The 25,854-nt window shown below is 33.8% G+C and overlaps 12 protein-coding genes across 12 annotated transcripts; 6 read left to right on the forward strand and 6 right to left on the reverse strand.

Annotated features, from left to right (window-relative positions):
• Positions 1-1,208: 1,208 nt before the first annotated feature.
• On the forward strand, positions 1,209-2,579 carry TPHA0A00320 (uncharacterized protein; the record flags this gene model as incomplete). The annotated part of the gene is made up of 1 exon (XM_003683503.1): positions 1,209-2,579. One exon carries the CDS (start codon positions 1,209-1,211, stop codon positions 2,577-2,579), a length of 1,371 nt encoding a protein of 456 aa, XP_003683551.1.
• A 783-nt stretch (positions 2,580-3,362) lies between these two features.
• LEM3 (Lem3p) lies at positions 3,363-4,625 on the forward strand (the record flags this gene model as incomplete). Its single annotated transcript, XM_003683504.1, has 1 exon — positions 3,363-4,625. One exon carries the CDS (start codon positions 3,363-3,365, stop codon positions 4,623-4,625), a length of 1,263 nt encoding a protein of 420 aa, XP_003683552.1.
• Positions 4,626-4,854: 229 nt separating this feature from the next.
• KRE1 (Kre1p) lies at positions 4,855-5,793 on the reverse strand (the record flags this gene model as incomplete). Its single annotated transcript, XM_003683505.1, has 1 exon — positions 4,855-5,793. One exon carries the CDS (start codon positions 5,791-5,793, stop codon positions 4,855-4,857), a length of 939 nt encoding a protein of 312 aa, XP_003683553.1.
• A 990-nt stretch (positions 5,794-6,783) lies between these two features.
• Positions 6,784-9,759, forward strand: TPHA0A00350 (uncharacterized protein; the record flags this gene model as incomplete). Its single annotated transcript, XM_003683506.1, has 1 exon — positions 6,784-9,759. One exon carries the CDS (start codon positions 6,784-6,786, stop codon positions 9,757-9,759), a length of 2,976 nt encoding a protein of 991 aa, XP_003683554.1.
• A 322-nt stretch (positions 9,760-10,081) lies between these two features.
• CDC33 (translation initiation factor eIF4E) lies at positions 10,082-10,714 on the reverse strand (the record flags this gene model as incomplete). The annotated part of the gene is made up of 1 exon (XM_003683507.1): positions 10,082-10,714. The coding sequence occupies one exon, from the start codon at positions 10,712-10,714 to the stop codon at positions 10,082-10,084; it is 633 nt and encodes a 210-aa protein (XP_003683555.1).
• A 760-nt stretch (positions 10,715-11,474) lies between these two features.
• TPHA0A00370 (uncharacterized protein) lies at positions 11,475-12,350 on the forward strand (the record flags this gene model as incomplete). Its single annotated transcript, XM_003683508.1, has 1 exon — positions 11,475-12,350. One exon carries the CDS (start codon positions 11,475-11,477, stop codon positions 12,348-12,350), a length of 876 nt encoding a protein of 291 aa, XP_003683556.1.
• A 92-nt stretch (positions 12,351-12,442) lies between these two features.
• On the reverse strand, positions 12,443-16,375 carry RTC1 (Rtc1p; the record flags this gene model as incomplete). Its single annotated transcript, XM_003683509.1, has 1 exon — positions 12,443-16,375. One exon carries the CDS (start codon positions 16,373-16,375, stop codon positions 12,443-12,445), a length of 3,933 nt encoding a protein of 1,310 aa, XP_003683557.1.
• Positions 16,376-17,284: 909 nt separating this feature from the next.
• Positions 17,285-18,085, reverse strand: PFK27 (6-phosphofructo-2-kinase; the record flags this gene model as incomplete). Its single annotated transcript, XM_003683510.1, has 1 exon — positions 17,285-18,085. The coding sequence occupies one exon, from the start codon at positions 18,083-18,085 to the stop codon at positions 17,285-17,287; it is 801 nt and encodes a 266-aa protein (XP_003683558.1).
• A 707-nt stretch (positions 18,086-18,792) lies between these two features.
• On the reverse strand, positions 18,793-19,791 carry PHA2 (prephenate dehydratase PHA2; the record flags this gene model as incomplete). The annotated part of the gene is made up of 1 exon (XM_003683511.1): positions 18,793-19,791. The coding sequence occupies one exon, from the start codon at positions 19,789-19,791 to the stop codon at positions 18,793-18,795; it is 999 nt and encodes a 332-aa protein (XP_003683559.1).
• Positions 19,792-20,418: 627 nt separating this feature from the next.
• GAS4 (1,3-beta-glucanosyltransferase) lies at positions 20,419-21,837 on the forward strand (the record flags this gene model as incomplete). Its single annotated transcript, XM_003683512.1, has 1 exon — positions 20,419-21,837. One exon carries the CDS (start codon positions 20,419-20,421, stop codon positions 21,835-21,837), a length of 1,419 nt encoding a protein of 472 aa, XP_003683560.1.
• A 754-nt stretch (positions 21,838-22,591) lies between these two features.
• STB1 (Stb1p) lies at positions 22,592-23,797 on the forward strand (the record flags this gene model as incomplete). The annotated part of the gene is made up of 1 exon (XM_003683513.1): positions 22,592-23,797. One exon carries the CDS (start codon positions 22,592-22,594, stop codon positions 23,795-23,797), a length of 1,206 nt encoding a protein of 401 aa, XP_003683561.1.
• A 245-nt stretch (positions 23,798-24,042) lies between these two features.
• Positions 24,043-25,722, reverse strand: KRI1 (Kri1p; the record flags this gene model as incomplete). The annotated part of the gene is made up of 1 exon (XM_003683514.1): positions 24,043-25,722. The coding sequence occupies one exon, from the start codon at positions 25,720-25,722 to the stop codon at positions 24,043-24,045; it is 1,680 nt and encodes a 559-aa protein (XP_003683562.1).
• Between the last annotated feature and the right edge of the window lie 132 nt (positions 25,723-25,854).

The following is a 25,854-nucleotide window of genomic DNA, read 5'->3' on the forward strand; positions in this document are numbered from 1 at the left end:
ACCAGTTTATAGCACCACCAGCTCATATGTAACAAGACTTCAAAGAAGAACCACCGATGCTTGCATAAGGTAATTTACTTGCTATATTCAACTACAAGGGTAAGCTAAGAAGGTATTCTGTATTGCACGTAATATTTTTTTGGTTCGGAGCAAACAGCGTATTCAACAGAGACGCATAAACTTCCGGGTCTCATTCATGCACATGTGGGACCCAGCACATTCGAAAGAATGAGTTCCCTATCCACCCTTGTTGTCTGTAAACGGTTCTTTATCAGCTTGACCAACTTACTTACTGGCAATTCTTGCACACTCTTAATTGCTTAGCTTAGTTCATTGTCAGTTCAGCCTTTTCAATTAAATCCTTTAAACGGCGCAAAGGGTTCACGCGCGCGCAGCAAGATCGAATAAGCCAGGCTGGGTATCGTAACGAGAACTTTGAAATGAGATGAGTTGAGATGAGATGAGCTGAGCTTCAGTATTGCTTGACATCTTCTGGAGGTTGAGGGTTAATTTGAGCAAGCATTTGCTGGATGCTTGCAGGTGGGGAAATGGAGTTGAATGGTGCGATTTTCAAACAGTGGTTGTGCAGTTGGGGATAGTTAGTAGGTTGTTCTGGTTTACACGATTGGCCACTTTTAGCACCAAGTCATATCCGGAATCAGTCTGCAAGTGGATCACTAAAAGGTTTTGAGACAACTAAGGATGGAATATTGTGAGTTTTTCGTGCTTGGTTTCTTTAACCAGAGATATAGAAGCTGATTTTAAGTTAGGGAAGCATTCTTGTTAGACCAAGTGGGTGATCGAGCTGGCCTCTGACAAGCATATGCTTGCTAGATCGAGCCAAGCAAGATTGCGGAATGTTAGGTGATAATGCTGGGGTTCCTACGAAGTTTTATGTGTGCTTGCCAATTTTGAAAGTGATCGGTACCTTAAAACTGATATTAGCTCTTACATATGCTTTGTCGCTAGTAATCTTGGTGGTGGAATGAATCTTAAGGCAATTAGTAGAAAATTAGATTTCCATTTCGAAATAAATAGCAATATATAAGGAAGCCATATTTCGTATATCTTGTCAACTTTGGATTCATCTATTCCATTATTATCATTTATTACTATCCAAAAAGAACAACAAACTACAATCATAGATTCAATCTCTAAGAATTACACACCAGCTAAAATACAACTTAATTTACTAGATCAAGAAAAAGATGGAATCCTATTATAGTTACCAATATGTTAATGTCACTCTTCCAGACGTCACTGAAACTACTGTTATAACCACCGTCATTTCTGATGTAATTCAATCAGTCGAATCTTCCGTCCAATCTACAGTTTCTTCTGAAGAAGAATACTTTTCTGGAACTGAAATCGAAATCGAGCAAAACACAACCATAGATAACCAAGAAATTGACATCTCAGAAATAAACACTATTGCTGAATCAGAAGAACAAACATTATCAAATATCATCTCATCAACCACGGATGAAATTATTTCCTCTACATCTTTATATGACACAAACGCATCTACCTTCTCTGAATCTGATTTATACATCACTCTAGAATCACAATCTAGTGAAGAATCACAATTAGAATTAGAAACTTCTACTGAAACTTCTACTGAAACCTCCTCAACTTTATCTTCTTCTATTGTTGCTGCTTCATCTTCTGCCACCATTGAAACTTCTTCCAGCTTAGTTGCGGAAGTTACCGAAACTACCTCCTCCACTAAAATTACTTCCGCTATCGAAACTTCTTCTTCCAGTGAAATTATTTCCGCTATTGAAACTCCAGTCTTTACTACCTCAGTCCCAACTAACTCAAACACTAACGACGTTGAAAGTGTCACAACAACTTCTTATGAAACTGTCCCAACTCTTTCCTTCAATACTGAAACCATGACCTACAGTGTTGAAACTTTAACTATTAGCGGCCAAGTTACTGAATACACTATCTGGTGTCCAATTAGCACTTTAGCCTCTGTTACTCCATTACAAAGTGTCACCAGTGTCCCAGTCCAAGCTTCTGCTATTGATGCTAAGGTTACCAGCAGCGTCAATGAAAATTTAACTTACAGTGTTGTTACCGCTACTATCGATGGTCAAGTCACAGAATACACTACCTGGTGTCCGATTAGCACTTCCACCTCAGTTACTCCATTACAAAGTGTTACTAGTGTCGCTGTCAGTTCTTCTTCTGAAGATGTTGCCACTACCACTACCGTTACTTCAACTTCTTCCACTGTCAGAACCGCTACTATTAATGGTGAGTTCACTGAAATTACTTCTTTCTACCCAGTCAACACCTCCTCTTCTGAAGATAGCACCACTACTATTAGATTAACTTCATACACTGTTAGAACTGCCACTATCAACGACGAAGTCACTGAAATTACCTCTTACTACCCAGTCAGCACCATGTCCAGTTCTAGAGCTTTTGAATATGTTACTGCCTCTGCTAACTCCACTGTTAACTCCACTACTCATGCTTTCTCTGAATACGAAGGTGCAGCCAACATGATTACAATTAAGAGCACAAGTTTACTTTCAGTTATTGTTTCTTTATTCATTGCACTATTTTAATTTTAGCCGGAAGATAGTTCAATTGAAACAAAAAAATATATATATCAAAACTGCATCAGACAAACAACACATATAATTAGACATCCAGCATTCAATGAGTATCTTATTCATTAAAATTTTTATATAATCATCATATGTATAATAATAATAATAATAATAATAATAATAATAATAATAATAATAATAATAATAATAAACAATGTAAGTAATAATAATTCAGCTTCAAAAATATTTTTCTGTAGATACTACTCCAATTCAGGGCTGAAGTATTGTAGACTGTAATATATCATATATCTATAGTTACATTGTATAAAATGTAGAACAACTAGTTCTAAACCATGAAGAACTTCCTAGTTATCTGCAAGTGTCAGTAAATGTTGGACCGTCCAATTTGTGACGCAGCACAACATTAAAGAACTCAAAAACGGAACTCCACCACAGAAACAGCCGTACGGTCAATGGGTGGATGCCGTTCATTTCCAGTTTATCTTGACGTGTTTCTGCGACGGTTTCTGAGGAAAAAATCATAAAAACCTATTAAGCGATAGTGTTACCCGGACTGATATTTTTCAGTAACAAAAATTTGACTTTAAGATGCTTGGTAATTAAATATTTCACTCAATAATATATCTAGACTATATAAGTCAATTAATTTAAAGAGATGCTCTAATTATTTATTCATTTATAGTTAGCGTGGAGTTTATTTGTCGTCGGTACAAGAAGAAGATTAAGGATATACAGGTACATAATTCTTTTCAACGAAGTTGAAATTCTTTGGAAAAAATGAATTTTGATTTAAAACAAGTGGGTGTATTTCGTCGAAATAAAAAGCATAAGGAGGCCATCGAAGATCCTATAGAGGATGAACAAGATGATTACGATGCTTCTGAATTTGAAGATGACGAGAAAGAGGTGTCTGTGAAGGTTAAGAACAGAAGACCAAGAGAAGATAACTTTACACAACAGAGAATTAAGGCATTCAATCCAATCATCACTCCAAAAACTGTAATACCGTTGTACTTATTCATTGCTGTGATTTTCATCATTGTAGGAGGTGTTGCTCTTGGGGTTTCGTCAAGAATCAATGAGCTCACATTATATTATCAAGACTGTGTAACTGCAGCTCCAAGTGATGGTACTTGGTCAGATATGCCAAGTGACCATTACATTTCAGACTTCAAAAACAATAAAACAGTAAGTGTTAGTCCTCAGTGGAGGTTCGTTGACGACACTACAGATGATGCAGATGAAAGAGGTACTTGTCAAATAAGATTTAATGTTCCGTACAGGATTCCAAAACCTGTATACATAAATTATCTAATAGAAAATTTCTACCCAAACCATAGACGTTATGTCTTATCATTCAGTGAAGATCAACTAAGAGGTAAAGCTGCCTCTTACGAAGATGTCCACGACAACACAGGTATTAATTGCAAACCATTAGTTCGTAACGAAGAAGGTAAGATATATTACCCATGTGGTATTATCGCAAACTCTATGTTTAACGATACTTTCCCATTCGAATTAATCAATGTAGATGATACTTCGAGCAATTACACTTTAATCAACACTGGTATCAACTGGCGTACTGACAGAAAAAGGTTCAAAAAGACTAAATATACTGCCGCTGATATTGCTCCACCACCATATTGGGAAAAACAATATCCAGATGGTTACAATGATACTAATATTCCAGATGTTCAAACTTGGGAAGAGTTCCAAAATTGGATGAGACCAGCAGCCTTCCAAAAGTTTGCTAAATTAATACGTCGTAATGAAAATGACACACTAGAGGTTGGTACTTATCAAATAGATATTGGGTTACATTGGCCAGTGACAGAATTCAAGGGAAAGAAAGCGGTATATATCACTCACGGTTCTCCAATCGGTGGTAAAAATCCATTTTTAGGAATTATCTATCTAATAGGCGGTTTAATATGTGTCGCAATGGCAATAATAGTGTTTGTATTCTGGATTTTCTTTGGTAGAAAAGTTGCGGATCCTAATGCATTATCTTGGAAAAAAAAATCTAATCTGATTTCTTAATTAATAATATGTAACTATGAAAAAACAATACAACATTACATAATATATATATCATGAAGTAAATATAATCCTCAAATAAGGTACATTTCAGGTTGTATTTTCAATTCCCATAATTTATAAATTTAATAAATTTTTAGTGTATCTAAATAATGTTACTTAGAAACTATATGTGAGCGTTTATAAAGTGGAATGTATGTCAATGTTAAAATTTCAATATTTAAGATACCTCTCATAATAAGGAAATAAAGAAAATAGATAAAAATGAAACGATCATAGGTATCTTACTTACTACAAACTTGTTGTCAGCAGAATTTGCGCTTGCAATTTTGACAACTTTACTGTCTGTTGTTGTAGAACTGCCCGAGCCTTCCGCAATGGCGGTAGTCTTGACTACGCCGACAGTGCCTGTGATCGTACCTAAACCAATGGAACCCGAAGAAGGAGATTTCATAACTGTATATTGTGAAGTAAATCTTTGTACATAAGTTGTTCTCACCACAGCCACACCACTATTGGTAGTAACGGTGACCCAGATGGATGTAGCATCTCTACGAGAGGTGTATACCTTTGAACCATCGGTAACAGTATAATATAGATCCAGTGATAATGTTGTCACCGGCGATTTTGGTGGCACGGTGAAATTTGAGGAAGGATCTGGGTTAGTACCTGTGTAAGTGTATGAAGTTGCTGGTAATGTTGTAGTAGAACTAGAAGACACGCTGCTAGCCTTCGAGCTTGCAGAAGGGGAAATCACGGTAGCAGTAGAACCGGAACCAGAACCTGTTACGACAGTTGATATATATAATGTGACACCACCCGAGGTAGCAGTAATTGTTGTCGTATATGGGTAAACAAGAGCAGCAACCTTAGTGCTAGCGACGGAAGATGTGGATGAACCAGAAGATGTCTTTGCAGCAGGAGCGGTTGTTTTTCCAGTGCTAGTAGGCGTTATAATAGTTTGGATATACTCAGTAACAGCACCAGACAAACTAGTGATAGTACTAGTATATGGAATCCCGGGAGTCACTGCTTTCAAAACCGCATCTTCAACCTCTAACTTGATTGTGCTTCCTACTATATCAGTAGTAGTCAATGTTTCTCTAGCATTAATGAATACCAATAAATTTAAAAGAGCCAGGCATCTAGCAACCAGTTGTAACAATGACATTTCTAATGAAAAATCTAAAATATCTCAACAATCCCAAACCAGTCTGGGGGAGGCCAAAAATAAATTTAAAGCAAAAACTAACGTCTATACCTGTGTACCAGACACTCTTTCTCTTAAATATCTTCTTACCTGCAAAGTAACAACCTAAAAGGTTATAAAATATACCTTTTAAATACAGATCATTTCTTCCAGATGTATTCTATGTTCTATATATATAGAACATAGAATATTGAATGGCTTATATTTTTCAGAACCGTCAAGTTATTACTTTTTTTGTTCCTGACTGCGGCTTTTGTCTCTGGTTCTCGAAATAAAAGAAAAGGCCAGCCCAGAAACCTGTGCAGAGATGGGCAAGTAGTCACGCCAGATGCGCCAAAACTGGGAACTCGAAGCTGAGCAATCTCGAGAGATGGGCATTGTGGATGGAAGGGTCTCTATATAAGCTGAACGCAATAGTCGAATGCAATGGTCGGGTGGGTTGAAGATATGTCAGTCCCGTAGGTACTGCCAGCTGGTTCCACCTTGTGTGGCTTCCATCGCTGGCTATAAGTTCGCCCAAGGTTAAGTACGCTCAAGATCAGGAATGAATCCGGGTAATAGTGACATAAAATTTTGATTCGTAGCTAATGATTCCTGGTTTCTCGTTATTGTTTATCATATAATTTATAAGTAACCTGTAAATAACAATTCTGTAACTTAAATACCTCTGATGATAATATCTGATGATTTCTTGAGATATGAACGATTGGGATGTAGACTTCATACTGATCCTCACCTTTGTTTTTTGAAATTGTTTAATTAGCTGCTCCTGTTCCCTTCGAACACTTGTGCTGCTACCTCATTTTAAGTGTGGATGCATACCCAATTAACGTATTACTACTACTGCATCCGAAGTCGCTATAAAATTGATTTTATCTTTACATTTAATAATAATAGTGATATATATATATATATATTTAAGAGATCCACACATATATAGGTTTATGTATAATGGGCAAGGCAAACAAAAATGGTCTAGTTCCTGTTGGCTCAGCTACAAATTTAAGACCAAAATTAAAGAATGCTAATGAATCTAGAAGAATCTTTAGTGTAGATGATGACATAGACGAATTCCAATACGATCAAGATGCTATAAACAAGAATGTTGGCTCTACTGAAAACGTTAACAATGTCAACATTGTCAATTTGCAAAACACAATGAGTAATGGTCTATTGCATACAAAGGAAAGCAATTTATCAGTTAAACATACCAATAGTGAAACATTATTCAACTCAGTTTTTAAAAACCACGACGATAACAATAATATTAATAATAATAACTTAATAGATGCAATTAACGGAAGAGCAAGCAAAAACTTGACAAACGCCATCAGCAATGATTATACTGACTCTTTCAATTCGGAGAATCCATCCGGAAACGTTGAGTCAACAACCATCGAGGATGCTAATAATGATAATAATGATATTACTGGATTGTACGATGACCGTGAATCAACGTCTTCAAACTCAACAACTAATTCTATAGAGTCATACACTTTACGTGAAAGACAAGACGCAATTAATAAAACTCATCCATTTGGTATCAGAATATGGAAACCTGCGTTATACAAGAAATCAAGGTCGGTGCAAAGAACTGCTGATGAAGATATTCATGAAATTAAATTGAAAAAACCTTTAACCTGGTATATACACCTGGTTAATATCATTTACACAATAACATTCGGAGTATTACTTTTCATGTTATGCAATATCTTAAGTATTACGAGTTTATCTCTAGGCATTTTTACAAAATCTGCAAGGGATTATTCAGAATTTTTGTTTAAGTTGTCATTATATTTATTTTATCCCTTTGGGAAAATTGTTTATCTAACTCAGGATGACCGTTACCTAAAGGAAGATAACAATGAAGGTATAAGTTTCCAGCAATTCTACACATGGATCTCATCTTATAGTAGAATCTTTTCGTCACAACATAATGATGAATTTCCACCAAACAGCAGTGCTGAAAATAATTTAAATACTCCACAAGTTTCAACAGGTAGTACAAGACAAAGAGATTCTTACCAATCACTAAAAGAAATAGATCCATTAAACCAAATTTCATACGGTTCTATTCAACAGTATATTTCAGATCAACAAAATCTGAATAGTGGTAACAATAGTAAGAACAGCAAAATAATATCTTCATTGTCAAGTAGTTCACAACAAGATGGGGTAGACAGCAATGCAGATGAAAATGAAAATCAAAACTTGAATTTGAGCAATTCAAATGATGATAATATTGTCCAAAGGAGATATTTTGGTAGAGGTAAATGGACTTTGGGAAGATTTATATTTTATACATTTTTCCATTTGATATTACAGCCAATAATTTTGTTGGTTTCTCTTATATTGTGGTTGCTTGTATTTACAATTCCAATGAGTAACATTTTATGGAAACTGATGTATCATTGTAGAAGACATCCGTTAGCTTTAGATTTCAAAAGTGTAAAGAAAACTATGGCAGAAGAACAACAAAAACTTAACGGGGAAGACTATTCAAATAAAAGTGTGCTGTTATGCAGTTTCCGTTTTGCTGGTTGGCACTATTATAAATATACGGTCGATGGTACTAATATAATAGTGATGAATCTAATATTTATGGTATTATTTACTATTTTTGATTTTTTTGTTTTAAAAAGAATCTGGGGAATTGAGGCATGGTTCAGTGACGAATCTAGTATATTTGTATTCTGTTTGATATCTATCATTCCCTTGGCATTTTATATTGGACAAGCTGTGGCATCTATATCAGCTCAAACTTCCATGGGTCTTGGTGCTGCTATTAACGCATTTTTCTCCACAGTTGTTGAAATCTTTTTATATTGCGTTGCATTGAGTCAAAATAAAGGTCTACTAGTAGAAGGTTCAATGATAGGCTCAATTTTAGGTGCTGTATTATTACTTCCAGGGCTATCAATGTGCGGCGGAGCTTTATATAGGAAAACACAACGTTATAACCCAGCTAGTGCTGGTGTTTCATCGGCTCTGTTAATATTTTCAATGATTGTTATGTTCATTCCTACTATGTTAAATGAGATATACGGCGCATATTATATAACATGTATTGATGAGGATAAACCTAAGGAGTTTAGTGTGAAAAATGTAGTTTTAGCTGTGACAACTGAGAGATGTTACTTTTCCCATCCCCCGCTAAAGTTCAATAAATTATACAGAACTGTTCTTCAACCAATGTCTGTTACATGTGCTATCATATTATTTATGGCATACATCATTGGACTTTGGTTCACCTTAAGAACTCATGCAAAAATGATTTGGCAATTACCTATTGCCGAGCCACCAAGAGAATTCTCATCAATGCAACATGTTGAATCTGCCACTAGTGGAATTACAGCTTTACCAGTAGAAGAACAATCCGGAGGACACGATGCTCCAAATTGGTCGAGATCAAAATCTACTTGTATTTTATTAGGTGCAACTCTATTGTATGCCACAATAGCTGAAATTCTTGTTGATTGTGTTGATTCAATTTTAGAAGAATTCCCTGGTTTGAATCCGAAGTTTTTAGGATTAACAATATTTGCTTTGGTTCCTAATACAACAGAGTTTTTAAATGCTATTTCTTTCGCTATGTATGGTAATGTTGCATTATCTATGGAAATTGGTTCTGCATATGCTTTGCAAGTTTGTTTGTTGCAAATTCCAGCTTTGGTTATCTATTCAATATATACCACCATCAATGTTGACCATGCCACAATTGTCATCAGAGATCAGATGTTTGCATTAGTCTTCCCTAGATGGGATTTAATTGGTTCCATGGCTAGTGTTTTCCTATTTACATATCTTTATGCCGAAGGTAAATCTAACTATTTCAAAGGGTCAATGTTAATCCTACTATACATTGTAATCATCATTGGATTTTACTTCCAAGGTGTTATTAGAAGTGAAGAGTTAATCAAAAATTAATACTTTAATTCATGCATGAATGTCCATTCCAATACTATATATATTTAAAATCATTAGTTAATAATTAATTTTTTATATACAGTCATATTTATTATTACAACACCCAAATATTATTATTTTGAATCATTGAAGAAAGACAAGATATTTAGTTCTAATTGTATGTATCTATTAGTCGCATTATACATTTATATGAGTACACATAAATTAATATAAAATTGATTAGTACATTTGAAAAATCATAACTAATATTAGAGATTGATCAATGAACTAATACAAAAGTTGAGTAAAATAAAAATTATTTTTATTTATCATGTAGGTTATTTTACAAAGTTAAAGTTGGTTGAGCATTTTTACCAGTACTACTATGTGGAATGAATTCAATCTTATCTTCTTCACCTAACTTTAATACTTGCTTGAATCTTGCACCAATGTTTGTTAAAGCTTCAGTTTGGTCTTCAGACTTAGTCCATAAAGCGAACTTAGAAGTACCTTTTCTAATGGATAAAACAACACCGTTTATTTGAGAGTCTTCTTCGTCAATAGTTTCACCAATGACAGCTAATAAAGTTCTTAGCCATAATTCATCAATGTCAGAACTTTTGCTTCTAATATGGTATGACCATTTACCACCCTTCTCATTTGCAGAATCTTCCCATTCTGGTCTAATATCATTTCTGAAAACATGATAATCAGACTTCAATGGTAAATCATGAGGTTCCGGAATGTTCTTAACAATAGCCCAAAATTCTTCAACAGTGTTGAAAGAAGTAACTGGTCTCAATAAATCAGACCAGGATTCACTCTTGTCAACAGCTGGCTTAGTGTACCATAAAGTCCATTTGGTATTCAATGGATGCTTGACTTCAAAAGATTTATCATCGTTTAAAACAGTCTTTGGAGCATTGTTATCGACAGAAACAGATTCAAATTTTTGAGTAACTTCTTCAACAGACATAATTCAATTTTATAAGTGATTTCTCTTCGATGCTTTTAAAATATAGAAACAAAAAAGAAAACTAATAAACGAATTAATATATAACCAAGAACAAGTTTAGAAGGAAAGAAAACATTAACTTAAAAAGAATTGGATCTTAAAGAACCTAAAAATAAGATAAAACATTGTGACAATGAACCACTTTAAATAAATTGAAACAGTTTACAACAATGTATATTCATTAAATTCTAATAAATGTCTTATGTTTCATTATTGACTATTAAGTTTACCATCCTATATTTCACATTCAATTTTCTTACTATTAGTGTGAATATTTTCAAGTTCATCAATTTCTAAAAAATTTTAAACCTTCTCGTGAGACGTGACTATGCTGAGTTGGGCGGGTCAAATAACACATAGAAAAAAGTTGTGATCACGTGCCCAATAAATGATGTTTTTTCAAAACGTTTGGTCGCCAGTTCGATTCCTGGCGTTGGTAAAATTCGAAGGATTTCTGAGGCACGTGACATTGGCATAAAATTCATACCATTGAATGATTGCATCATTAATTTAAGGTGATGATGCCCTTCTTTAAGACCACATAGTCAACATGGATATCTTTTACAAGACAAGTTAAAATAGACACTTGTGTAAGTAGAGATAGCAGCTTCATTTGTTATTAGGAATACCCTTCCAGGCATTTCTGAGTTGAGCGACAGCTTTGCATATATACGCATAGACACATTCGTATAAATTCTATTCTTCAATCGTGGTGTCGGAGATGTTTGATAAAGCCATTGCTTTAACTAAAATGATAATTGGTGGAATTTCTATAGTAGCTGCTGCTTCTTTGGCTGGGTTATACACTTTCCAGAATAGACTGGTTTATCCTTCATGGGCTCAGAATGCAAGAAACTATGTGGATACTCCTGATAAATACAATCTACCATATAAAAGAGTAATACTGAAAACGAGAGATAACATTCAATTAGAGGCTTATGACCTACATTATAATGATATTTCTGGCGATTCTAAGACTACCGTACTGATTTTATGTCCAAATGCTGGTAATATTGGATATTTCTTACCAATTATTGAAATTTTCTTTAGACAATTTAAGACAAATGTTTTCATATATTCATATAGAGGTTATGGTAACTCAACTGGTTCTCCCACTGAGAAAGGTTTAAAAATTGATGCTGATACTGCAATTGAACATTTAATTAACGATGACTTCCATAAAGATAAGAAACTTGTACTCTACGGCCGTTCTTTGGGAGGAGCTAATGCTATCTACATAGCATCTAAATATAAAAACATTGTCGATACTGTTGTATTGGAAAATACATTTTTGAGCATCCCAAAAGTTATTCCTCATATGCTCCCCAAATTAAAATATGTTGTTAGCTTCTGTCATGAAATATGGAACTCAGAAAAAGAAATTAGCAACTGTTCTAGTGAAACCCCATTCTTATTTTTAAGTGGAAAAAAAGATGAAATAGTACCACCAGAACATATGAAAACTCTATACCAGCTTTGTCCCAGTAATAAGAAACAAATCTTTGAATTTCCAAAGGGTTTTCACAATGACACAATTATACAAGATGGCTATTGGGATATAATAGAAAAATTTTTGGAAGAAAACCGTTTTATTTAAAATCCCTAGAGATCTGTATATAAACTAATTTATAGATTTTAAAAACTTATCAAGACACAGATAATTTTATATACTATTAATTATTTGAAATTTTATTCAGTGGAATAATCACCAGCAGGACAATCTGTCATACCCTCTTCCAAAAACCAATCCCTCATGCATTCAAAATGTCCACCATGTCCACATTGCAAAACACTCATTGTCAAACCTTTCATGGGCTTTTCACAAACAACACATAATTTGTTTCTTTTATTACAAGATTCACAATACCAATAACCAAATTCTTTTAGAATATTTTTATTGCTAGCCCTCTTTCCTAATTCAAAATTTTCTTGTGTAAATTTTTCTTTTGAACGTTCATTAATTACTAATTTTCCACAGTTATCACAGAATATTTGAATTAAGGAATTAGTACCAGTGTTATCCAAAATGTTATCCCATGGGCAATATTTCAATAGAGCCGCAGCTATTTCAAATAATTCATATCTATGTAAAATATCGATGAATTGCAAAATACTATCTTTCACAACGTTAAAGGTTGTTATTTTATACACATCCTGAAATAGTGTCAGGATGCTAATAACCATCAGTATGTTACCATTTTGGACAGCTTGATTAAATAACTGTTTTAGGATCTTTCCTGTTGACCAAGGCTCAATATCTCCATTATCTAACCCTTGATTTTTTTTGATTTTTTCATTTTCAAATAATTTAGACAATAAAACTTGATGTTCTTTTATTTTTAAGTTGTTGATCTTATATGCAGGTAATTCAAAGTCACTAATTCTTGAGTTACCGTCGCTAAATGTTGGAGACAAAGTGAGTCTATTTTGAGAAAGTTTCTTGTAATTATTAAGAGTAGAGGTGTAATTTCTAAAAGAGGAAAGTTTGCTAACAGGACTGTTATCGTGAGTAGAGAAACTAGATCTTGACATAAAATCACTATCTCTACTTTCAAATATCGGCCTCTCTGTCATGAAAGTATCTATGAAAGAAGGTCGTTTATTTCTTTTCGGAATTAATGTAATATCTGGCTGTTCTTCGGCATTTCTTAAGCTAGTTGTTTCTGAAAACAGATTGTCATTTTTATCATTTTCATCTTCTAAATTTTCACTCGAGGTGAAAGATTTTACCTGTTCCCTTAATGGTTTCAATTCAAATCCAGCTCTTGTCTGGGTTGATATAATGGGTTCTGAGAAATTTTTTGAATTCTCGAGGCTTTGAGAAATTCGATTTGGTGAATCTATATTTCCTATATTATCAGCACTTAATGAATGTATTGTAGATAGTTTATTTGTCTCTTCCAGCATCTTCTGTTTCTTTAAAGCATTTTCCTTTGAAAATAAAATATTAAGATTTGATTTCTTTTTGTCAGTAAAGGCTTTCGGATCGCTTACAACAAAAGAACCAATTTCACTCGGTAAATCTGTTAACTGCGTATTAAAAGAATCTCCTCTGTTGTGCGAACGTGAAACATTTTCATTGTATTGAAAATTGGCACTATCGTGTTCACTTATATCTGTTTCTTCTATTTCAAGTTCTTTGCTTATACTTTGTAAATCCCACAGCAGTGCATCTCGAATAATCACCCAAACTTTAAAATTGGGAAGGTCATCGATATATGAGTATACACCTGCATTATGTTTGCATATTTCGATCAGTTCGATTAATAACTTTATCCTTTCCTTAAGCTTTCTTGTAGTTTCTGATAACTCATTATCTTCTTCATCTTTCTCTACACCATCATCGGAATGATATATTGAGGTATCAGAATCCGATCGATTTTTTGTATCCTTACTAACTAGAGATTCAGAACCTGTAATTTGATTTTCAATTGATTTATTTTCCGATGATGTTTCTGACTTCTTAGTCATTAAATTAGTCCAGGTTGTGGTATTTGTAAACCCAAATTTCTTCATCAAGTCATCCTGCGAAGAATTATTTTCCTTATCTGCAACAGGGGTTCCAAAAGATGTATTATTAGTTGTATTCCTATCCTTACTAAAGGAAAAATCTAATTCTCTCGCTAAAAATTGGAAGACCTGAATTGGTGATTCCTTAATTGCAGATACCTCAGGTGACACTGTTTTCTTTTTAATATTCTTCATCTGTACTAGCCGCATATTATTAAAAATATGAGGTAAATCAAGTGTAACCATAATTGGTGATTTTGTGTTAGTTTTATCAACATCGTCTGTGCCAGATGTTGGTGATAAATTATTATTTAATGGACTTGATAAACCATAATTTTTGGAATTAGATTTTCTCATTATGCTACCTTTATCAGAAATATATGATAAATTTGAATTACTTAAATTCTTCTTAAAAGACTCTAGGCCTTTCCCTTTAGATAAGGAATGGACCTCTTGTGCCGAATTGACTTGCGGTTTATTTCCGAAGTTTCTTGTTTTATCAAACATAGTTGGAATATAATCTTCATTTGTTGTATAATCACCAACATCTTGATTAACAGCCAAAAATCCACTACCGTCCATATCTCTCCATGTTACCACAGTCCTTTGAATATTGTCTAATACTGTTGGCTCCTGCTCAATATTCCAACCATTAATCCTATTTGCTCTATCGACGTTGAATATAAGTTTTTCATTCCACCAAACAAGACCTTGTGAAGGAGCTGCTGTCAATAAAATATGCTTAGGAATATATTTTCTTCCTAAGGCATAAATATTAACTGCTGCCTCGTCACCCATTGATGATATGGCAAGTAACGAATTCATTACGTTATTATCATATGAAGGTCTAAATTTCAATTTTGTCACGGGAAACCCTACATTAATGGTTGTCTCTGGCAATGACAGAATATTATTTCCATTCATTGATAAGTTAGAAAAACTGTTAATTTGGTTATTCAACAAAGGTGTGGTAGAACTAACATTTAAATAATCATTTTTCATATCACCAACATACCAGAGACAGCATTTTCCATCTCTTCCACCAGTAACTATATAATCTTGATTAGGGTGCCAATTTAAGCATAAACCTGGCCCTGTGTGTGCATTGATTTTTCTCTCTGCATGAGATGGTTGACGGATATCAAACTTTAGTAGAAGACCAGAATCATGAATAGAAGCAAATTTATATCCAGAGTTATTTTTTCGCCTCAAGTTTGCTGTGGCACTGCCATGACTTGCAAAATTATAACCTGGCATCCATTTTACATCTCTTATCGAATCTGAAGCAGTATTAATGTTTATATCACTTCTAGTGGATCCATTTAAAGAACCCGTCCTTAAATCCCATATCTTGATACAGCCATCTTGACCACCACTAATTAACAGATTACTATCCACCATATTGAAATCAAAACTATTTACAGCTCTTGTGTGTTCTGAATAAGAAGTTATTAGTGTTTTATCCAATTTTTCTGCCTTATTTATGTCATAAATTGATATCACTGTCGACTTGGCACATATTGCAACATAATTTTTATAATTATTAAAACCTGTTTTCACATCTGCTATTGTACTTAATTTTAGTTGTCTATGCCTTTTATTCAGGTTTGACGATACTGCAGCATTTGAAATGGAACTTGATGCAGTTGTATCTGTAAAGTTATGAATTAAAGATATTGTTTTATCTTCCTCTGAAAATTTATAGTAACCTAAATGTGATTTACCTGCACAGATCAAACCGTTAGAATTCGGATCATTTATTTTATCTATACTTGAGAACTCTTTTTGTAAGTAGGTTGAATATACCAAACCTGTTGATTTCGGTACTGTCGGTACACTCACCGTTCTACTAAGACTTGGTTTAATTCTCATTGTTTGATTCTCAGTGACAGTTATATTTCTATTTGGATCAAAACTCGATGGTCCACTGTTTCCTCCATAAGAATACCTTGAATGGAGATGAGATCTAGGTGAATTTTCAATTGCTGAAATCTGTGAAGAATTTCCATGATGTTGTTGGAAAGAATTTCTTTTAAAAACGATTGCATTGGACTCATTTCTGCTAAAGCTATTAGACTTATTTTTCACTATGGGTATATTTGTATTGCTCATTTCTTGAAGGACTTAAAAATCGTGCTTCTTATTTATAATCATTGATATGCATGTACCCATGAGAAAATTCGCTTACCACTATTATGAGCAAAGATGAGTTTAATGATTATTATGTGACTATTTAGTCCTTGTTTAGTTGCCACTTCTTTATAAACTATATCTTTTATTTTTTGCCTTAAATATATAAAGTACGTTAATTTTATTTTTGATTCTTAAATTTTAGGAAAAGTAATTACTTACTTAAGGTCCGACAGACATAGTAAAGAAAGAATGCGAGTAATAAACCAATAACTAAAGAACGAAAAGGTTCAAAGATAATCATGAAAAGAAATTGTAATTTTAAATAAATATAAAGGAATTGTATAAATGTGTGACGATAAGTTTTCTATAAAAGACAACTGGTAAAGTAGCAGCTAGATCTATAAATGCTATTTTCTTCTTGTCGTTATCATCAACCTTGGAGGTCATTACTTGGATCAAAAATTGTCTCTAAAAAAGCGAAACAAACTCATGCCAATAGAATTAAATAGTTTATTCTTGATATAGTTTGAGATTTCGGAATTTACTATGGCGTTTATGTTTTAGCTGATTTCTTTTGCAGAGATGCGAGTTCATTAAAGAAATTAGCATTTACAATCGAATTTAAGGTTGTCAAACACATAGTTTGTTTGGATGGAGTGAAATTGTTTGATATCTGAAGAGTTGAATTATCGTTATTTCTATAAACATGGACTTTACTCTGTTGGTAAAAAAACATTTTAACCCTATCCAAGTATTCAAAACCGTATAATTCGAAATAATTATTAGTGAAATTACAAAGTAATTGTATCACGTTTTGGAATGTTATGGAAGAATTTTCGACATGTTCTGATGGTATTACAGGGGAAGTATTTTTTACAGAACCTGCATCTATAATTTGAAAATGAAAAAATTATCAATGTTTGGTAAATTTGAGTATTTATTCAACTCCTCTTCATCCATTTCATGAAATTGTGAATAGTAATTTTTCACTCTATTCGAAAAACTTGTGATTGCGAATTTGTATGACTTATCAAAATAATCTTCATTGAACGATTTATTATGAATGTTATACCTTATGAAGTCTCGATTGTGACAAGTTATTTGTAATATCATTGGGATTATCGTAAATGTATTTGAGTTTTGGTTATACGCATCTAATTCCTGGACAACGTATTCTCTTCTCTTTAAATTTGAATTTGTAGCATCGAATATTGCAATATCACACTCATCATTATCAATAGACTCTAACAAATTATGCAATGTAATCTTTGCGAATTCTTCTTTCAAATTTGAATGTTTTTGGTTGAAAAGTTCATCAACAAGATTTTTCTTACACATAGTTCTCCTTACACTCCCCGCATTAAAAACTGTGCACCGAAGATGCCTGCTTGATTGTTGTTTCTTTAGATAATGGATCAAATGGGATGCAATAGTAGACTTTCCCGTCGCAGGTAGTCCTACCAATATAATGACGAATTTGTTCTTATTATCAACATCTATTGGCGAGAGTTGTGGAATACTATCCAAAAAAATCTGACCAACTTCGTTATTTGTATTTGTATTTGAAGAAGTCGTCTGAGTTTGTTCTTCTAAGACCGAACACGATGTAGCTCTTGAATATCTATTTAAGGAGAACAACGAGTTGATGGAATTTGTCGATGACTTATAAAATTCATTTGCTTCCGGCATCGTTTGTTTCTTCGAATAGTGCGGGATGAATGCAAATAACCTGATATCCTGAAGAATACGCTACTCGTTTGAAACTTTCTTAATAATAACAATGGCGTTTGCTTGCTTGGTTGTCTTGATATCCGGTTCAAATACCTTGCGAGAGAAGATAAACTAGCGTTTCTTTAAAGCGTTCATTTATAAATGAAATAAAACAATGCTTCCAATCTGTAGGACCATTCATAATAAAATTTTGATTCGTAAACCATTTCATTAATATATTACATAAGTTCATATTTTTTCAATGAATCGTTTTTCAGATCGCAGGACGCTGTGTGAAATCTTCTCAGACAGGTGCGTATCCATTGCGCTGTTGGAACGCAAAGAGAAAATGGGACGGGACAACAAACGCTGCGCGAAGAAATCTCCGCGCACATTCACGGCTTCGGCGTTTCTTTTTCTCGTATTTCTGGATGGTTCGCTCGGCTGAGAGCACCGTACGGTGCCGCACATTTTGCATGTAAATCGGTATGTAAGACCCGAACTGGAAGAACCTGAAGCAGCAGCAACAGCAGAAGCAATTGACTAAATCCACAATGGTGGGATAATGCTGGTCACGTGCACCAATATTCAACAATGCATTGCTGAACCAACGGCTCTTAAGGATACGTTTCTCTGCGTCAGTAACTATGTATACGCAATGGCAATGGTGTAATACCATCCATGGCTTAGTCATAGTAACGCTTGTCTCTTGGAAATGAACCCCAGAGTGTCCATTTCAGTGACTTTTGGTTCAACTGAGTATAATAGTCGTTCCATTCTTGTTCGGATAGTGCTTGATTTGTTTGATATTCAACGAAAAATACGTATTGCCATTTTCTAGTCGATAGTTTATTTGACGTAAAGGGTCTTGAATTAATTGAGCACATATTTAAGGAAAATTGCTTTAATACATTCAAAATATCCACTAATGAACCTGGTGAATCGTCAATAGTGAATGTAATTAAACTAATGTTTTCAGAGTCAGTCGATAATAACTCTTTCATAGGCGTAACTTCATTTCTTCTCTTCAAGACTAGAAATCTGGTGGTATTCCCTTTAATATCGTTTATATTAGCTTGTAAAATTTGTGCACCATTTATCTTTGCAGCAGCTTGACTGCCAATAGCTAAATTTAATATCTTGTTTGGATTCCCATCTATGTCTAAACGAGTTTGCTGTTCCAGTGCAACTGTGACAGCTTCTGAGGTTGAGGATGTGTCAGATTTCCTGAATTTGATCTTTGGATATTTTTTACCCAAGTTTTCCAAATATTTTGCAACTTGGCCCCAAACTTGTGGGTGGGAATATATCTGGATTGTATCGTATTCTTCCTCCAATGTTTCCTTGAACTGGATATCATTAGATCCAATTAGACAATGCGCAATTGAGACATATTGCTCGCCAACAATTTTCAACAGAGGTTCATATAACTGCGACCCTTCTTTCTTAGTTGCATTTAACATTCTATCACGTAAAATATCATATGAAAATACAACTTGACCGTTCGTGGAGTTCTCTAGCGGAACAACAGAATAAGAGTACTCGTTATTCCTCTCTAATTCATCAAAACAGTGTACAATTGAAGGCGATGGGATATATTTGACGTCGTTACTATTTTCAAATGCTTGTATTGCTGCTTGGTGAGAGTATGTCCCCTCTGGTCCCAAAAATAATACTTTTTTCATAGCTTGATAGTCGTTTAGAAACAATTGATATATGTGGTTCTTCTTAGTTAAGCAGTCACGCAAAACTTTTACCCAGAACGGTTCAAAATTATGAATAAATAACTTACCGTATTTTATAACCTTAGAATATACATCTTTTTGAAATATTATAGCTCTTGAGTCGTTGGCTCGCTTTTCAATTCTTTAAAATAATATATTACCCGTCTCTATGCTTTTGATGTGACGGATCAGCCGTTTCTGGTCATCTCAACATTAAGGTAAGAGACGTACTCTAAATCGCCCACACCCACCCATCCACACACACACACACACACATTTATATAATCCAAACCTATCTTTATCAACAGTAACAGTGATGAAATAACGTAATTAATTTTAAGATGTTGCTATTCTCTTTCAAAAACATGTATCCAGTCCCCCCAGCATGCCTTTTAAAATCCTTGTGTCACAAAAAATGCAATGAGATAATTGCTTAAAAAGTGATAAATGTATAAAGTTAAAGTTCAAATAGTTTTTTTATTGATTATATAACTGTCTTAAATTTTAGCAAACAGCGTTTTATTTCTTTAATTAGTTACTAATCCAGGTGTTCAATAATTCCCAAATCATCAAGTAGAATACATTCTAATGAAAGCCCTTCTATTTCCCATTTTGTTTTTTGTTATTAAATATGTTCTAGCAGATATTAACCCCATAGTTATTAACGGTAAGTATTTTGTTGATTCAGTCACCGGTGACCCGTTCTATATCAAAGGTGTGGATTATCAGCCTGGCGGCTCTTCTGAGTTTACTGGGAAGGGTGATCCATTATCGGATCCTGAAATTTGTGCAAGAGACATATATTTATTACAAAACCTAGGTGTAAATACTATTAGAATTTACTCTATAAATCCCGATTTGAACCATGACAAGTGTATGACACTGTTGGCGACAGCAGGCATCTATATATTGTTGGATGTCAACTCTCCGTTACAAAATCAACATTTAAATAGATATGAGCCATGGATCACTTACAATGAACAATACCTGGAACATGTGTTTAAAATCATGGAGCATTTTTCTTATTATAATAACACCTTAGGCTATTTTGCTGGAAATGAAATTATAAATGATAAAAAATCAGCAAAAGTTGCACCAGTATACATTAAAAGATTAATTCAAGATATGAAGAAATATTCCACAAATCATTTAAACAGGGTTATTCCTGTAGGATACTCTGCTGCTGATGATTTAGATTACAGAGTGTCGTTGGCAAGTTATTTAGAGTGTGCAGATTCCAATATTGGCATGGATTCAACTGTCGACTTTTATGGAGTTAATTCATACCAATGGTGTGGCGAACAAACTATGAAAACGTCTGGTTATGACAAATTAGTCGAGGCGTATACCAATTATAGCAAACCCGTATTTTTTTCTGAATTTGGTTGTAATTTAGTTCAGCCTAGAACTTTTGGAGAGGTAAAGTCTATCTACTCAGATGCTATGTATAAAACATTTTGTGGTGGTCTTGTTTACGAATTTACACAGGAAGTAAACGATTATGGTTTAGTAAAAGAATCTAGTGATAAAAGTGTTACACTGTTACCTGACTTTAATACTTTATCTCTTCAATATAAAAATGTTCAGACACCAACAAGAAAAGATTTGAACTTAGATTCTAATATTGTCATAGCTAATTCGAAACAAAAAAATTTCGATAGTGGTATCGAATGCAAACGCAGATATCAAAATATTGAAATTGAGGGGAAAATAGCAAAAGATGTGTCTGCAAATTTAATTTATAAAGGTGTTAAATTCAAAAAAGGTCATTTCACAGATTTGAATGCAGATGATTTAGTTGTCAAACATGACATATTTGATGAGAATGGAGTGAAATTGAACAAAGAAAAATTGTCGATTACTGTCATCAATGAAATGGGAGCCTATGTATTGAGCAATGAAACGAACAAAAAAGAAAATAAGAAGAAAAGCTCGGCAAATAACGCTAGTGTATATCTAAGTTTATTAGTTGGATCTCTGTTCTTATCACTTTTCCTCCAGTTCTAGATTACATACAGATATACACAATATATATATTTCCTATCTATCCTTTATCTACAATATAAAACTATTTTTATTTACGATTATATGAATATGTTTTTGTTTTTGTTCTTGTTCCGTGATCAGACATTACTACAATGTAAAAGAAGAACCAACCCATTTGCAACCATACCAACTGGAACATCTAACTAATTACTGAATGTATTGTAAGTTTACCTAATATGTTGCCATACTTTCCTATAACACTTTATTTAAATAAACAAACACTCTAAAACACATTCCCGTCCTCTCGTGACAGTGTCACACTGAATTTGTGTCGCAACGCAAAACAAATTCACGTCAAAGTCGTTACGCGGCCTCTTTAACTGCCATTATAAAATCTCCTAAAACGGTATAATCTCGAATATTTGGAGCGTCCGGTTCCGTACGGTAATTTACTTCTTCTTCCCAATTAGGACAAAGCGAAATTGAGATGTCCAGCCAAAAAAGTCAAGACACGTAAAGATGATTTTACAAACGCACACACATAATAATTTAATTTGATATATTTTAAAGAGCATTAGCTTCTGTAACGTTAAAGGGGTATTCAACAGTGAAAAAAAGATAACTACAATCTGACAATTGTCTTGTTTTTACAAGAGAGTTCGTTCCTTTGAAATAAGGTGCCTCTCACAAGAAATCCACTCCATTAAAGGGCCAGGAAATAACTAATAATAAGACCTACAACAGTGAATCTATCTTCCTATCTACATATATATAAATGATGGCTAACGAATCTGAGACAATGATGTCCATGACTCCCGAGAAGGAGCGTGAATTGACTTCGAAGATATTAGAGAGAGCTGAAATTGCACAAATGACTCGTCAATTGAAAATCGGCTTAAACAAAGTATCCACGAATAAAGCTGTCAAATCGAATACAGGAACCAACAAGATGGGAGTTTTTCTACCAAGAAAAGACACTAAAAAAGAAACAACCAATGAAGAGAACATTAACCGTTCAATAAAGAAAATGTCCCCTTCAAAGAATTACAGATCGGAGGAAAAATATGTACTCAATACCTCGTCATTGAATAACTACAACAGACCTGCAACTCCACCTCGAGTACCGCCTTCATCATCTGCATCTAATATGAATGAGATCGAGAATGAACAGGGACAGGAACGTATCGACAATCATAAATTTTCAAAGCCAAAAATTCCTACAACTCCAAGGGCTGCAAACAATAATGCTTTATATTCATCATCACAACCAAGTAAAATATTGACTACTCCAAAGGGAAAGATTATCAATATCGATAATAAGATTAAAGATGAAAACAAGAATATTGAGGGCAATCAAAATGATAGCGGTGCAGATCTGTTGATGTATTTAGCAACAAGTCCATATGTCTCTAGCAAAACACCATATGATAGAATTCCTACCACACCATCAAGAAATCTTGAATCCGCAGAAAGTTCTTTACACAAGCTTGATCATGATTCGGCGGTCAGGTTCTCTCATATAAAACCTTCTATTTCGTCTCCTCAGTCAACGTTCAAGCAAACTTCAGTGCTTGACATCTCAGGTAATCAAGCTTCAGGTGTTTTCACTAACTCTATGTTGGATTCTCCAACAGTGTTCATCACCAACTCTCCATATCAAAGAAAAAAGAAGCTAACCAGTAGCAGTCAAAGTAATAATAACTTTAATGTATTACAGATTCCAACTACGCCTTCACGAGAACTACGTTCGTCACCCAACCCTAATTCATACTTATTGAAAACACCTAATTTTATTATGGGTGACTATGTGCACAATATCTTCAGTCCTTCACCTAAAGTCAATTTTTCATCAAGTACTCTACCATCTAGTTCCGATAAGTATCTTGGTTCGTCTAATTCAAACTTAACTACTTCATCTAGAACGGTGAATGAGTTCACACTATCCAATACTTCTAATTCGAGAGATAATTCTGATAAATAATTGCATTCAATTTTTCGCATCTTATACAAAGCCAAATAGTATGACATAATTAATAATCTAAATATTTCTATAGTTTTATTCTATTATTTTTGCATATATATCAAATAAATTATTGTAGTAAAATATTGATAGTGCTTTAAAGTATGATTGATTAATCAGTATTAACTAAATAATATATATATAGAATGCTAATTATTTGGTATAATTTTTTGCAATGTAAGAACACATCTAAATTATATGATTAACTAATGATTGTTATGCTTGCGTTTTTTATGTGATTTATGATGATGATGCGATGCTTTTGATTTCTCTACAGGGATTTCGATTTCATCGGTTTCTCCAAGACCTTTCTCATTTTTAAAGACTTCTTTTCTCCATTCTCTTATTCTTTTAGACTTGGTAACCTTTCTCTTGTCCTTCATTCTCAATTCTTTTGGTCTGTATGGAGCAAATTTCTTCAAACCAATAAATTGATTCAATTGTGTATCATCTGCATTGAAAATTTCCCTAGTAGTCAAACCAAAACTTTCTGGAGAAACTTCACGATAACGGAAACTTGGCTTATCATCATCTTTGGAACGAGATCTTGACTTTCTCTCTTCCTGTTCTTGCTCAAATTCTTCAACAAGGGATAATTTATTTTGTTCAACAGCATTTTCAACAAGTTTGGTCAAGTTCTTTTTTTCTAATTTCTTTGATTTCTTCTCACCCTTCCTTTCTTTTCTCGACTTAGTTGCCACTGGAGTGTCTTCATCGTTTTTGCCTTCATCTTCATCTTCACTTCCATCTTCGCTCATATCAATTCCCTTTAACAAATCATCGTCATCATCCCAAGTTGGCTTAGATTTTTGATTATAAAATTCGTCATTAAATAACTCGGCAACCACTTGATCCCATTCATTATCCTTGTAATCGCTATTTAATAAAGTATTAGTAATCTTTTTCACCATATTTTCATCAATATCAGCACCATATTCTTTTTTAATCATGTTTAAGACATCGGTTAATTTATGAACTTTTTCAGTTTTCTTTTTCTGGATTGCTTCGTCTTTCTTCTTTATTTCAGTTTGTTTTATGTCTTTTTCTTCATTTCTCTTCTTTCTACGAGACGAATTGTTAGATCTTCTCAAAGTGGCTTGATTACGAGCATAAGAAACAATTTCTGCTGCGTTTGGATCCTCATATCTGAAATTATAGGCGTGTTCAAATTGCTCAACTGCATCTTCAAATTCTTCGTCATCTTCTTCAATTTTCATTTCACCATCACCAGTCATCACCTTGTCACCTTTCTTTGGAATCCAAGCTTGTTGGTTGATGAATTCATCTAAGAATGCTTCTTCATTCTTGGATGGGTCAGGCAAATGAACTCTTTCAGATTTCGTAGCCTCTGGAGAGACTTTCTTCTTCAAGAACCCTTCATCATCGTCAGAATTCGAACTATTTTCCTCGTCTTCTCCATCAAAAGCATTTTTAATTTCATCCAGTAACTTTTTCTTCTCTGTAATTTGCTGTTCAGCATATGGTTGTTCAACCTCGCCCATATCATGATCACTTTCGTCATCTTTGAAAGTTTCACCATTTAATAAGTTCATTCTATGATAATCTTTCAAGTAAATTGGCTTCTGTTTTTCAACTGTACCAAGTGCTTTTACAGCATTTTCAGGGTCTTCAAAAAATCTCACCTCACCATTCAATAACTGATCCATGTCGTTATTTCTAATAGCAGAGATAACGTTATTAATACCGTCTTCAACTTCTTCAGTAATTAGCTCACCGTATTCATCTTCATTCTCACTGGAACTGCTCTCATCCGATTCAGAAACAGGGGTTTCTTTGACAACATCCTTAACTGGTGCGACGACTTGTTCTTTCAAGTTCTGTTTAGCTTCCTTAGCCTTTTTGGCAGCAGACTTCTTTCTTGGCATTTCTGGTTCTATTAGTGTTTTTCTGTCCTTTTTAATTGTTTGTTTCGGCTAATATAACAATCCAGGAAGCTTCACTGCACAAGCATTAATATTTATAAGGACAGTTACTAAACTTAAAAGGTACTATTCAAT

Source organism: Tetrapisispora phaffii, chromosome 1, assembly GCF_000236905.1.
Source record: "Tetrapisispora phaffii CBS 4417 chromosome 1, complete genome".
In the NCBI taxonomy this organism is placed as follows: Eukaryota; Fungi; Ascomycota; class Saccharomycetes; order Saccharomycetales; family Saccharomycetaceae; genus Tetrapisispora; species Tetrapisispora phaffii.